We start from the raw sequence: 15,902 nt of genomic DNA, 5'->3' as shown, positions 1-15,902 counted from the left end.
TACAAATCTGTAGAGAAAGGATATTGTTAATGAATCTGGCCTTGTCAGCACATTTAATTATGTACATTTCATCAAGCCAAAGGCATGATTAGAACTCAGAACATAAAGAGACAGAACTAAATATTGCCAGTCTTGTATTGCAATGCTACTTGACTTGCAGTACACGTCTTTCACTGATAATATTTTTATTTTGGAAGGTGTTTATAAGCCCTTAAAAAAACACACAAAAGCCGTTAGATTCACTTGAACATTTAAATTTAATTTGTCAAAATATTTTCTTCACTTTGAGACCGCGACCTGTTCACTGACAAAACTCCATGCTGTCAGTGAACAGGTCGCGGTCACAAAGCGACGAAAATATTTTGACAAATTAAATTTAAATGTTGAAGTGAATCTAACGGTTTTTGTGTGTTTTTTAAATGGCTTATAAACACCTTCCACACTGCAATTGTTTTCATTCCAGCACACGATCTCAGATCAGGTCACTTGCTATGCAATTACATCTCCGTGATATTCTCTTTTTCTCTTTTACTTGTTTCAGTCATTTGACTGCGGCCATGCTGGAGCACCGCCTTTAATCGAGCAACTCGACCCCGGGACTTATTCTTTGTAAGCCCAGTACTTATTCTATCGGTCTCTTTTTTGCCGAACCGCTAAGTGACGGGGACATAAACACACCAGCATCGGTTGTCAAGCAATACTAGGGGAACAAACACAGACACACAAACAAACACATATATATATATACATATATACGACAGGCTTCTTTCAGTTTCCGTCTACCAAATCCACTCACAAGGCATTGGTCGGCTCGGGGCTATAGCAGAAGACACTTGCCCAAGATGCCACGCAGTGGGACTGAACCCGGAACCATGTGGTTGGTTAGCAAGCTACTTACCACACAGCCACTCCTGCGCCTATGTTTGTTTTCTTTATTGGATACGATGAAGATAATTTCTTACATAAGCATGAAGTCAGAAATTTGAAACCAAGAGCAAAATTGACCTTGGCATGATTTGAACACAGAACAAGAGCAGTAAGTGAATACCACATGTCATTTTGTCAACCCAATAATATTAATGAAAATAACGAAAGTTTTCAAATGTAAGGGTGATAACAACGATCTCTGGTCGGATTTTATGCTTTAAGAGTATTGCAAAATTGATAAAGATTTCTGCACAATAAGAACGCATTGTAAAATTATGGTATTTAACTTTGAAGACATCATGAGCTAGTTCATCGGTAATAGCTGTCTCTGAAATTACTGAGGGGCATGTTGCATTCAGTATTAACTCGATGGCGATCATATAACCACCTAACCACCTCACCAACAACAACACTGAACACCTTTTTAATCTCCATGTGTCTAACACACGTGGACATGCCTACAAAGTCAGAAAACAACACAGCTCCCATGACTTTCGGAAACATTTTTTCACGCTCAGAGTTGCTGAAGCATGGAATAAACTGCCTGCGTCAGTTGTTGACTGCCATGACTCTGCATCCTTTAAGGCTCTCATGCTTTCCGAAATCCGCCGAAACTACACCTGATTATATATACACTTTAGATGAGTTGTAGTGCACCTGAGCACTGTACACAATTATTATTATTATTATTATAACTGCATTTATTTTATTTCATTTGTGGATTTGGTTTGCAAGATTCTTTATATGAGTTCGTGTGTTGAAGCATATTCTGTCGTGTCTGGGGAGAGTCATTTTCTTTTTGTGCTTTATAATGTAACACACTCACCGGTAAATAAAATAAAAATAAGAAATAAAGGATAAGGAAAATGAAAATAAAAATAAGAAATAAGTGGAAATTTTACCGGTGAGTGTGTTACATAATAAGGCACAAAAAGAAAATGACTCTCCCCAGACCCAACAGAATATGCATTTATTTTGTTATGGGATAAAATATACAACAGACACTAAGATATATTTACTTTTTTCTATTGAAAAACTTTGTCTATGTATTTCAATTAATTTTGTGGGAAGTCAAACAAGAAATTGGAAGGATTTAGTAAAATAAAATGTTTTACATAAGATTATGATGGAAAGTTTTAATTTAAATATCAACATTGTTTATTTTTTACTTTTTTTCAGTTATCAAAAGGGGTCAAAGAATGAATATAAAAAAAAAGTAACAACTGCTATTGTTTTCTTCCTGTCGTATGTGAGGTTTGTATCTAAAGCTGCTTCTTTTACAGTTTTCCACAGCTTTGGGTGAAAGACACAACGCCCCTTGGATAAAATGACAGCAGCTAAATGTGTTGATTTTCACAGAATATATGTTTTACAATGAAAGATGCATAAATATTTCAGTACTACTTAGCTGGTAAAACATATTCAGACTCGTCTAAAACATCACGTATTAAACCCCGCAAGATGTATACTTCAGTGCCATACCAACTACAATAAAATATTTTATTTGGTTACTTGCTAACCTTGGATCGTAGAGTGACCTGCTGTTCTTGAGAAGACCTATTGAGTCAAGTACATCAACATCAAAATAAAAATCAAATGGAAATTGTAGTTAAGACACCCATGCCAGTGACGCGTAAAAAGCACTGTCTGAACGTGGCAGATGCCAGCGCCGCCTGACTGTCATCCGTGTCGGTGACATGTGAAAGCATCAACCGATCATGGCCGTTTGCCAGCCTGCCCTGGCCCCTGTGCCGGTAGCACATAAAAAAACACCCACTACACTCACGGAGTGGTTGGCGTTAGGAAGGGAATCCAGCTGTAGAAACACTGCCAAATCAGACTAGAGCCTGGTGCAGCCTCCATAGCTTACCAGATCCCGGTCGAACCGTCCAACCCATGCTAGCATGGAAAATGGATGTTAAATGATGATGACTTTGTAATTTGTAAAATTAAAATCTGAATCATGACTTAATGAAAATAAAATTAACAAAAAAATTCATTATCAGCTTTCATAAGATAGTTGATTGGATTTGAAAGAAAATACAAATACATATCTATATTTCAAATGCTCATAGTTGCAGTTATCTGATCTGTGGTTAGGTCACAAATAGATTAGAACATGCAACCAATCTATATTTAATGTGCTGCATTGATTGAAAATATTTACACAGACACACATATGTATGTTGTTTCACCCCTCTTGAAGTCTGGTATAACTACAGCTTGTCTCTCTGTGTACAGTTTTTTGGGGGGAATTCTTTTAAAGCTTGTTGGGCTAGCATCTATTCCAGGGCCTCAATAAATGGGGGACAGAGTATGGAGGGAACCAATCCTCAGATCAGAGACTTTACCCAAATGTTTATAACAGGGTGAACTCTGCTAAAAGGGATTCAAGTGTCTGATAGGGGTGTTAAACTAAATGAGGGACTAAGTCTACCAGTCATTACATATCAGTAGAGATACAAATATTATAACTTACCCATTGGAGAGGTTTGATAATTCCTCTAGGTTCTTTGAGGATATTCAAATCCCGGATTGGTACAATCTGCAGAAAGGAAAAAAAGGAAAAGAATTTAAAAAGGAATCATTTTCTTTAAGACAAATTTGAAATGTATCAAAGAAACCATGAGTCCAGTAAAAAAAACAAAAATTATATTATAAAATAATTAGATACCATCAGCAACATGTGTCTATCCAAAGATGTTCATTGAGGGCTCTTGTAAATTCCATCTATATCATTTCTGATATATTTCATAGAACTCAGAATAAATGACAAATATCAGTCACACAAATGCAATTATATTGGACAACATCATCACCAGAGTCTATATAATCCAGCAGGCCCACAGCAGCACATTGGTTGAGAGGACAGCCTCCCCAACCACCCCCTTGTAGCCAGCTAAGAATTTAAGAAGATATTGGATTGCCAGAAAAATCCATTGATTTTTCTTTGTTGCCAGCCTCGCCTGGCCCTCGTACCGGTGGCACATAAAAAGCACCATCCGTTCGTGGCCGTTTGCCAGCTCTGTCTGGCACCTGTGCGGGTGGTACGTAAAAAGCACCCACTACACTCACGGAGTGGTTGGCGTTAGGAAGGGCATCCAGCCGTAGAAACACTGCCAGATTTGACTGGGCCTGATGAAGCCTTCTGGCTTCACAGACCCCAGTAGAACCGTTCAACCCATGCCAGCATGGAAAGCGGACGCTAAACGATGATGATGATGATAAGGTAAAATTTATTCAAATTATTTAAAATTGCAAAAATGATAAGCAAAAGATGTAAAGGAAGAATAGAGCTGTAAAAAAAATACCACTATGATAAAAAATTTTATCATAGTGATAAAAATGAACGAGTTTATCTGACAACCCAATAATAATCATACTTTAATATCTGAGATATTACCCAAATACGACAACTTTAACACGAAATAACTTCTAAAATACAAAATTTTGTCAAAAACGCTAAGAGTAAACCATGTTCTACGTGACACATTCAACCACCACCCAAAGGTTCAAACTGCTTAGTTAAAAAAAAAATAATTAGAAAATCTGAGCTTGAGATTGAACAGATCCATTTAATCTAAGAATAAAATAGTCATAGTTTGTTGTCTTGTTTTTTATCTGTATATGAGAACAATGAAGAATGCAAAATGATAATTTGTGGTATTCTGTTGTATTCCTTTCCTGTTCTGAGTTTAAATTCCACAGTGGCTAACTTGGTTTAATAATCTTCAAAGATTAATAAAATGCATACCAGTCAAATATTGGTGTTGATTTAAATGATTAAATTCTTTAAATTCTGCGACTTTGTGTCTATGTAAGACAGAGTTTTTAGACCCTCGACTCCTTCATGGAATCCTTGACCTCTCATCGACTGTACAAGAAAATAAATAATCCTTTCTACTATAGGCACAAGGCCTGAAATTTTAGGGAAGGGGACTAGTCAATTACACTGACCCCAGTGTTTCACTGGTACCTAATTTATCGACCCAGCAAGGATGAAAGGCAAAGCTGACCTCTGCGGAATTTGAACTCAGAATGTAGCAACCGGCAAGATACAGCTAAGCATTTCGTCTGGCGTGCTAACGATTCTGCCAGCTCACCACCTTAAAATAAATAAATGGTAATAATAATTAAGTAGATGTGCATTTATCGACCCCTTGAATAGTCCCAACGACACCTAGGGGGCGATATCGACCACTTTGGAGACACCCTGATGTAAGATATCAATATTTCTCTAAATAGAAACATTATCAGAAATATTATAAACTAAGAGAGAGGAATTAAACACATATAATTGTATAACCTGCTCATACTGGACGGCTAATGAAGATACAGCACTAAATACTGCTTTGTTTAATCCAGAGTGTTAAATTCAAATAGTACTTCGACACAGAGCAAACAAAAACCAAACTTCAACTACTACCACCCACTCTGTTATTCTGTTTTGAAGAGTATGAATGAGGAATATTAAACCATAATTGTATATATTTTTTTCTTTAGAAATACTGTTGCTGCATTTGAAAGTCATATAAACTCTTTATTATAAACATGTCCAATTGAATTGCTTACTTTACTACAACAAAGAGTAATAGAACGTGATTAGTCATATACATACAACCAAGTCACTGGTATTCTATCAGTTGTTAATTGTTGAAGAAGAAAGAGTTAATTAAATAATAACTGAGATTCTTCCAATATTATCCAGTCCACTACCATCCCTTATCCCATGATACAAACCATTTCTATTGTTCATATTTAAATTAGAATTTTAGTGAAAATTCATGGTAAGTAGCTTGCTAACCAACCACATGGTTCCGGGTTCAGTCCCACTGCGTGACATCTTGGGCAAGTGTCTTCTGCTATAGCCCCGGGCCGACCAATGCCTTGTGAGTGGATTTGGTAGACGGAAACTGAAAGAAGCCTGTCGTATATGTGTATATGTATATATATATATATATATATATATATATGTGTGTGTGGTGTGTTTACGTCCCTGTCACTAAGCGGTTCGGCAAAAGAGACCGATAGAATAAGTACTGGCCTTACAAAGAATAAGTCCCGGGGTCGATTCACTCGACTAAAGGCGGTGCTCCAGCATGGCCGCAGTCAAATGACTGAAACAAGTAAAAGAGAGAGATATAACTTGATAATAATAAACATCTGTCACCTGTGAGTTCTAAATTTATCTTAATGTAGTAATAAAATATAAGTTGCATCTATTTTTACTAATCCCATTTTATATAGATTCAAGCTTTATTTTGAGAATCAGTTGAACTTTAAAGGCATTTTGTTGTTGTGGCAAAAAGATTAATAAATGTCAAGTAGGATTATCAGTTTGAAGTCCAAAATTTCGAGATCTAACACCATCTTAACGTCCATTTTGACATGGTGTTACGGGAGGATGGAATCCAGGAACTCTTTTTGGCGATCTTTCGTCTCTAGTAGACCTTTCCGTCGATTTCCGTAAAAGAAAATTTTTTTTTTGCATATGGGCTTGCGGGAACTTTTGAAGTAATATACATACATATACACATACACCGAGTAAAACATTTCAGTTATCTCTTTCTTTCACACATTACTCTGTCTCTTCACACACACTAACAGAAGCACTTCACTTACACAACATACTGTCTGTCTCCCACACCCCATCAAACACACACACACACACACACACACATGTACATCAATGCTTCCCATGCACGGTAACTTCAAAAGAACTTCCCTCGTCATACAATCGCTTTGTCTTAGTCTCTTTCGCTCTCATTACTTCAAAAGTTCCCGCAAGCCCATATGTAAAAAAAAAAAATTTTTTTACGGAAATCGACGGAAAGGTCTACTAGAGACGAAAGATTGCCCTCTTTTTTTTTTTAATGACTTAATTAGGTAGGGTAAAGCTTATCACTCCTTTCTGAATTAGCTACACACTCCACTCCCATGTTAGAATATCAAAGAAATGTTGCGAGCGAGGTATCAATTATTTAAAATGACCAGTCGAATATGTGTTATCGAACGAGGATAATTATCATTTACGAATCACACAAGAGTAATCTCCCTTGAAATAATGCTATAAGCGAGATAACTACTGCAGTGTGGAAGGTGTTTATAAGCCATTTAAGGAACACACAAAAACCGTTAGATTCACTTCAACATTTAAATTTAACTAGCAGTATCGCCCGGCGTTGCTCGGGTTTATTTCGACCCTTTAGAATTGGAATTTTTGGAAAGTAAAAATTTTGCATTATGTAGCTTGTTATTCTCTTCAAGGGAACATTTTTCTGGCTGAAATACACCGAAAAATGGCGACACAGCAATCAAAAATATCGTAAAAAATAGGGATTTCCATAGAAAAAAAAGCACCTTTTTGATGTAAATAATGTTTGGTGTTAACATGGTTCGATTTGAATTTTTTCTTCTACGGAAGGAAGAGCAAGCCTTCTTCTATCATACTCTCAATTTTGGTCAACTTGCACTGCAGGGTCTCGAAGGAGCTTTATATATATAGAGAGAGAGATTTGCCAAAATATTTTCGTAGCTTTGAGACCGCGACCTGTTCACTGACAAAATTCCGTGCTGCATCTATGTTACTTTTTGATTGATAATTCTTGTTGCTACGGTTAAGTCATCCCGAATATTACCATGCTAAATAAAGCAGTACCTTCAGAAACAACTATTTAAAAAAAAAAGTATTTTCCATGCTGCATGATAGAAACTCCACGTCACTGATGGATCAGTGAGACGATAGATGATGTTTAAATTATCCAAAATGCTACATAAACAGTTCACTGCAAACTTTTATGTGTTTGCAAAAGATAATTATTTAATTATCAACCTTTAAATTTCTAACTGCTGATAATTATCAACCTTTAAATTTCTAACTGCTGATAATTATCAACCTTTAAATTTCTAACTGTTGATAATTATCAACCTTTAAATTTCTAACTGCTGATAATTATCAACCTTTAAATTTCTAACTGCTGATAATTATCAACCTTTAAATTTCTAACTGCTGATAATTATCAACCTTTAAATTTCTAACTGTTGATAATTATCAACCTTTAAATTTCTAACTGTTGATAATTATCAACCTTTAAATTTCTAACTGCTGATAATTATCAACCTTTAAATTTCTAACTGTTGATAATTATCAACCTTTAAATTTCTAACTGTTGATAATTATCAACCTTTAAATTTCTAACTGCTGATATTATCAACCTTTAAATTTCTAACTGTTGATAATTATCAACCTTTAATTTCTAACTGCTGATAATTATCAACCTTTAAATTTCTAACTGTTGATAATTATCAACCTTTAAATTTCTAACTGCTGATAATTATCAACCTTTAATTTCTAACTGCTGATAATTATCAACCTTTAAATTTCTAACTGCTGATAATTATCAACCTTTAAATTTCTAACTGTTGATAATTATCAACCTTTAAATTCTAACTGTTGATAATTATCAACCTTTAAATTTCTAACTGTTGATAATTATCAACCTTTAAATTTCTAACTGCTGATAATTATCAACCTTTAAATTTCTAACTGCTGATAATTATCAACCTTTAATTTCTAACTGCTGATAATTATCAACCTTTAAATTTCTAACTGCTGATAATTATCAACCTTTAAATTTCTAACTGCTGATAATTATCAACCTTTAAATTTCTAACTGCTGATAATTATCAACCTTTAAATTTCTAACTGCTGATAATTATCAACCTTTAAATTTCTAACTGTTGATAATTATCAACCTTTAAATTTCTAACTGCTGATAATTATCAACCTTTAAATTTCTAACTGCTGATAATTATCAACCTTTAAATTTCTAACTGCTGATAATTATCAACCTTTAAATTTCTAACTGCTGATAATTATCAACCTTTAAATTTCTAACTGCTGATAATTATCAACCTTTAAATTTCTAACTGCTGATAATTATCAACCTTTAAATTTCTAACTGCTGATAATAGTAACTATATTCTAACAATCAGCACAACTCACCTCGATACAAGCCAAAATATTCAAAGTTAATATCTGGTCAACAACTCACTTAACGGTTCAGCAAAAGAGACCGATAGAATAAATAATAATAATAATAATAATATATAATAATGAAATTATTGTATACAGTGCTCAGGTGCACCACAACTAGGCTTACAAAGAATAAGTCCTGAGGTTGATTTGCTCGACTAAAAGGCGGTGCTCCAGCACGGCCACAGTCAAATGACTGAAACAAGTAAAAGAGTAACACAGTACAGTAACCTTAACAACTCAACTAACACTGATCATATCCACCGATGTGAAAATACAGCAGACCAGTGATTCCCAACGTGGGGAATACGTTCCACTGTGGAGGCACATGGCCTAGTGATTAGGGTGCTCGACTCATGATTGTAAGATTGTGGTTTCGATTCCTAGACTATGTGACATGCTGTGGCCCTTGAGCAAAACGCTTCATTTCACATTGCTCCAGTCCACTCAGCTGGCAAAAATTAGTAATCCTGTGACAGACTGGTGTCCCATCCAGATGGGGATTTTATATGCCATGGAAACCATGGTAACTTTAGCTTTAATTTTAGCATATTCTCCATTAGTGGGGCCTGGGAAAATTGTGGTGGGGCATGGGATTCAAATTTTTATTTTTTTTTCAGTCTTATTTGGTTGAGTGTGGCTTTAGTGCTGTTGAGGCTTTGCTTCAAGTCAAGGGGTACAGACTTGAAATTACAAAACTTGGTGATTTATGGCTGAAGCTAACAAAATTGTCTCCTCAAATCAAAGAAATCTGCTGCACTCACCACGTACAAGGTTCTCGGCAAAGTGATTCACTTTATTTTCTCTTAGTCAGTAATGTACTTTTTTTGTACTCAGTACTTAAAAGAAATGCAGGTTGATTCTTTTGTGTTAAACAATTATTCTTTATTCTTTTTCTTTGTTTGTCATTTGACTGTGGCCATGCTGGAACACCGCCTTTAGTCGAGCAAATCAATCCCAGGACTTATTCTCTGTAAGCCCAGTACTTACTCTATCGATCTCTCTTGCCGAACCACTAATTGATGGGGACATAAACACACCAGCATTGGTTGTCAAGCAATGTTGTGGGGGACAAGCACAGACACACAAGCATATACATACACACACACACATATATAAGACGGGCTTCTTTCAGTTTCCGTCTACCAAATCCACTCACAAGGATTTGGCCGACCCGAGGCTATAGTTGAAGACACTTGCCCAAGGTGCCACACAGTGGGAGTGAACCCAGAACCATGTGGTTGGTAAGAAAGTTACTTACCAAAAAGCCACTCCTAAAAATAAATTTTCTTTTTTTCTACCCACTGGTTGGGCATACATTTTTCTAGAAAATTATAGTAAGGCTTGGCAGGAAAATAGGTTGCGAAACACTGCAGTAGACTCTGGTCAACAATGGCAACACTGTATAAATGACAAATACTTTGTTATAATGTTGAATTCAAATTCTGCCATAATTATTTATTCATATAAGAATTTGACTCATAGGCTTATTTGGTTCAGACAGAATTTAAAACTAGTTCACATTCACTAGGCAGAAACAGTTGATATTGGAGCTGTGACTAATGAGAGAAATTTTACCACGAATGTTACTTAGAACAAGACAGATTCTACCAAACTGTGGAAGATACACCATACTTCCAGACATGAAAGATTCACTCTTTACATTATGATTCCATTGTAATAGGGAGGGGGTTCCCTCTCTCATGAGCTTGTAAAGCCCTGTCTTGTATATGCTTGAAAGTCAAGGCTGAAAATGAATCCCTTGTTGAAAATATTGGCCAACTTATTTGCACTGTCATTAAATTTGTCAGGATATTAAGTATTTTAGCTGCCTTTCCATCATAAAATGCCAACAATAAATTGAGCTAACTCCATAAATACAACAACACTTAGCTATTCAAATATAAAGCAGTGAAATATTATTGTAAATCAATATTAGTAAATATTAAATGTTTATTTGTGCCTTTTTAATTGATGGCAAGCAACAAACGTTTATATATCAAATGCTGAGTCATAAAGAAAAACCAACATGTTCAAAATGTTTCATTTTGTAATAATTTCTACAAATGTCACTATATCTAATTCTGAAATACGATTCTGCACCATCTCCTTCAACATAAATAAAATTTTCCATTCTGGTTTTTAGTCATGTGGATAACCCACTTCTAAACTTACTCATCTAAGCGGTAAGACTCAACTTAAGCCCCACAAGTCACTATAATACTCCAGTTTCTACTATCACCACTCTCCAAAAAGATAGATTGCAATCATGTTTTGTACTGAGAAATTGCCTCTCAGCAGTCACATACAGCTCCTTCCAAATCTTTCAAATTCAAGCTACTGTCACTAGCTCTAGCTGCAGTACAGCTTGAACCAACAAAAGAGTTTCCATGTAATTATTTGATCTGCTACAACTAGTAGTCAAATTTCCTCCAACCATTACCTTAAAAAGAGGACACATTAGATAATTTCAAACACAGGAACAAGACCACAAAGTCTGGGAGAAGAGGCAACTGATTATACCAACACCAGTACTTCACAGGTACTTTATTTTACTGATTCCCAGAAGAATGAAAAGTGAAACCAACCTCAGTGGAATTTGAACACAAAATGTAAAGAGCCAGAACAAATACCACAAGGCATTTTGTCTGATGTTTTACTGATTCTATCATCCCACCACCTAAAACTGGCACTTCGTCGCTTGTGATGATGAGGTTTCCAGTTGATCCAATCGACAGAACAGCTTGCTCGTGAGATTAACGTGCAAGTGGCTGAGCACTCCACAGACACGTGTACCCCTTCACAATACTTCTCAAGGAGATTCAGCGTGACACAGAGTGTGACAAGGCTGACCCCCTTGAAATACAGGTACTACTCATTTTTGCCAGCTGAGTGAACTGAAGCAACGCGAAAAAAAGTGTCTTGCTCGGGGACACAACACACCGCCGGCAATTAAACTCACAAGCCAAATACCCTAACCACTAAGCCTTCACAATTTCACCACCTATGGATTTATTAAATACCATATTCCCAAATACCAGAAGTCTGAAAGTAAAAAGTGGGATGGTCAGAGTTGGAACATTTTTGATCATTTGTCTTCTTAATCAAAACTGACTTAAGACCAAACTACTACTACTAGTAGTTATAATTTTCAGCAGGACTAACTGTTTATGTACAACAGTGTATGTGATATAATTATAATATTGGTTTTCTATCAGTCTGAGATTCCACTGCATTCTCACTGTATCAACTATTACAACTTGGCATACAAAGCTGTTGAATAGATGTAATACTGTTTATGCCTTCCTTTAAGTCAAGAGGTGTCTATGAATGAGTTTAGGAAGCACTTCTTTTATTTGGTGCTCATAAGATGACTCGGTCAATCTCTCTGTCCACTACATTAATGCCAAGAAAGAAGAAATGGTCAACTCCTTCAAGAATATGCAGGTTTTATCTAGAGGAACATATTTTATTTATTTATTTATTTTTGTAGAATTTCAAATAATAACACCAGTATTCATTTTGTGTCCTTGTAAAAAAAAAAACTAACAAAAAAAAACAGTTCTTTCTGCTTAGTGTAGAGATATGGGTTTCACATTTTCGCACAAAGCCAAGAATTAAGGGAAGAATATATATCGATTATATCAACCCCAGTGTTCAAAAGGCACTTATTTTATCAACCATGAAAGGATGAAAGGCAAAGCCTACCTTGGCGGAATTTGAACTCAGAATGTGAGGACAGACAAAATGCCACTAAGCATTTTGTTGGGTGTGCTAATGATTCTGCCAGCTCACTGCCTCAGTGTTGAAATATCAACTAAGAGTTGAATGCAAGTTAAGTTTGCCATCATAAGCTGAATCCTCTTTTTAAAAATATTGCAATTAATAACCGTTATATAATCAGACTTTCCAACAGAACATAAAAAACTAAATATTTAAACAATGGAGCTGAAACTGTTTGCTCAACTTGCTAGAAATAGCAGTCAAATGCATCTTAAATCGCACTCTATTGTCTTGAAAAAAAAAATCATATTGGATAATGTGATTCTGAGTAGACTTTTGCTTGAAGAAAGCCAAGATGGTCAGAGCTGGAATGTCTTTAATCATAGCCCTACTTCTTCAGGGCTTTGAATAGTTTGCTCTGAAAGAAGAAGCTGTTTATGGCCTCAAAATGCCATTTAATATCACTTAGATTAAAGTCTTTTTAAAGCTCTTATTGCCTTCATAATAATGTTTGAAAAGAAAAAAAAAAACTGGATTTCATTTCCCAATGGACTATATTAAGAATTAAAGCCATGGTCACCCGTGGATAAAATAGTTGAGTGGACAAGATTTTTGGCTATTTAGTCTCAGTTTATATCAGTGGTTCTCAACCAGATTCCATATACGATTAGGAAATGATCGGGGATCCACACAAGCAAAATAGTAAATTGAGTACACAATAGTATTTTATGGGTCCAATAACAAAAGTTTGCTTTAAATGTTTTTATTACAAGAAACAGTTAGGTTTTTTTCTCTAGAATTTTACATAGTTCAGCCTACACAAATGAATGCATGATAAACAAAATAGGAATTTTTAAAGAAGTATCTATAAAACTAGTTTATGAACATTGAATGGCTATGGGGGCCCACTATAGTAAAACAGTAATCAAAGGGTCCAGAGATTAAAAAAAAAAACGACTAAGAATCACTGGTTTATATCCACTGTAAACATTTTGTGTTCTTCAGCTTGACAATTTATTCTAAAAGATTCAGTTCAGAGTTTAAATTCCATTCAGTTCAATTTAATGATATACCAATGTCAACAGCAATAGACTGATATCTCGTCAGTGGAAGGTTTGTCTCTCTTGAAACTATAATGAACGTTGGTTAACTACATTAGTCAACAAAGAATTTGTCTCAAGAAAAAGAATACCTGTATCTTATATGTTTTTGCATGCAGAATTCAAAAATAAATAATATAATAATAATAATAATGAAATTATTGTATACAGTGTTCAGGTGCACCACAACTTGTCAGAAAGTGCATATAAAGTACATGCAGTAATGTAATAATGTCTGGAAAGCGAACAATGTATGAGTCAGATACATGCTTGCGTGTGTATGGAGGGGAGAAAATCAAGTGTAGTGTTGGCAAATCTCAGGAAGCATGGAAGTTTTGAAGGATGCAGTGCTCCGACAACTAACAACTGATGCTGGCAGTTTGTTCCATGCTTCAGTAACTCTCAAATAATGTCGCAATATCTGTATCACCCACAGTTTCTCTGTTCCACAATATCCCTCTCAGTTCCTGATATGTGAGATAAATTTCAGTTAAGCTGTTGAAATGTGAAGCTAACAGTGAAGCTAATTTAAATGTTTATGAAAAGAATTAACCTAATGAAATCATAAATCGAGCTGAGTCAATGAGTCACCGATGCTTTGTCAGTACTGTGCTTGAAGTGTAGGCATGCGATTGTATACTAAGTTCACATATTCCATTCATCCTCATAATGCCAAGAAACTGTATAAACATCGCAAACAACTTTTATAATAATAATAATGAAATTATTGTATACAGTGCTCAGGTGCACCACAACTTGTCAGAAAGTGCATATAAAGCATATGCAGTAATGTACAAATGTCTGGAAAGTGAACAGTGTATGAGTCAGATACATGCTTGCGTGTGTATGGAGGGGAGAAAATCAAGTGTAGTGTTGGCAAATCTCAGGAAGCATGGAAGTTTTGAAGGATGCAGTGCTCCGACAACTAACAACTGATGCTGGCAGTTTGTTCCATGCTTCAGCAACTCTCAGTGTGAAAAAATGTTTCCTACAGTCATGGGAGCTGTTCTGTTTTCTGACTTTGTAAATATGTCCACAGGTGTTAGACGGGTGGAGTTTGAAAAGGTGCTCAGAGTTATCGTTTTGCTGTATATGTGGTGACTTAGCATTCAAGTTACAATGCATTTCACACCATAGGTTAAAAAGTGCTATGAGCATTATTTTGACTGCAAAATGGGTGATCAAGATAAAAGCTGGGCCCCCTATGTGCATTGTGTAACCTGTGTCAAGCTTCTCACTGCATGGGCCAAAGGTTCACGCCATATGCCTTTTGCCATCCCTATGATCTGGAGAGAGCCCAAATATCACACTTCAGATTGCTACTTCTGCATGACAAATATATAAGGTATAACATCAAAATCCAAGCATACTTAAAATATCCTAATTTGCAATCTGCTGAGACCAGTACTTCACAGTCAACACTTGCCTGTACCTGACCCTCCAAAACAAATGACACTTAGTGACGACAAGTCAAATGGTGAAGATATGGAAAAAGAAACGGAAGACATGGACTTTGAACCTAACTGTTCAAGTGAACCACATTTGTTGAGGCAGGGAGATCTGAGTGATCTTGTGTGAGATTTAAACTTGTTGCAAAAACAAGCTGAACTTCTTGGTTCCAGGTTAAAGGGCTGGAAGCTTCTCCAGAAAGAGACCAAAGTTAGTTTTTATCATGCTCAGCATTGTGATTTTGCAAATTTTTCCTCACTTGAGGATGGTGAGATGTTTTGTAATGATGTATGTTCTGTTATGGAGGAACTTAACCACAAATATAGCACAAATGAGTGACATTTGTTTATTGACCCCTCAAAAGTAAGCTTGAAAGCAGTTTTACTCCACAATGGAAATAAGTTTCCTTCTGTTCCTCTGCCCCATGCGGCTAACATGAAGGAAACATATGAGAGTATGAAGCTTCTGTGGCAAAAAATTAAGTACGAGGAATATAAAGTGGAATATTTGTTGGTGACCTAAAGGTTGTAGCACTTTTACTTGGAATGCAGCTGGGTTACACCAAGTTTTGTTGCTTTCTCTGTGAGTGGGACAGTCGGAACAAGAAAAATCATTATGAAAAGAATGTGTGACCGAAACAAACTCTGACTGCTGGACAGAAGAATATC

The 15,902-nt window shown here is 35.7% G+C and overlaps 1 protein-coding gene across 1 annotated transcript in view; it reads right to left on the bottom strand.

The window, feature by feature from the left end:
* Positions 1-15,902, bottom strand: part of LOC115210301 (synaptophysin) — a 276,300-nt gene that overhangs the window by 200,045 nt on the left and 60,353 nt on the right. Inside the window, exon 2 of the mRNA XM_036501720.1 lies at positions 3,407-3,472. Within this exon, the coding sequence (XP_036357613.1) occupies positions 3,407-3,472 (66 nt within the window). The remainder of the gene's footprint in view (positions 1-3,406; positions 3,473-15,902) is intronic.

This window comes from Octopus sinensis, linkage group LG4, assembly GCF_006345805.1.
Source record: "Octopus sinensis linkage group LG4, ASM634580v1, whole genome shotgun sequence".
In the NCBI taxonomy this organism is placed as follows: Eukaryota; Metazoa; Mollusca; class Cephalopoda; order Octopoda; family Octopodidae; genus Octopus; species Octopus sinensis.
This window is presented reverse-complemented; position numbering and strand designations above follow the sequence as displayed.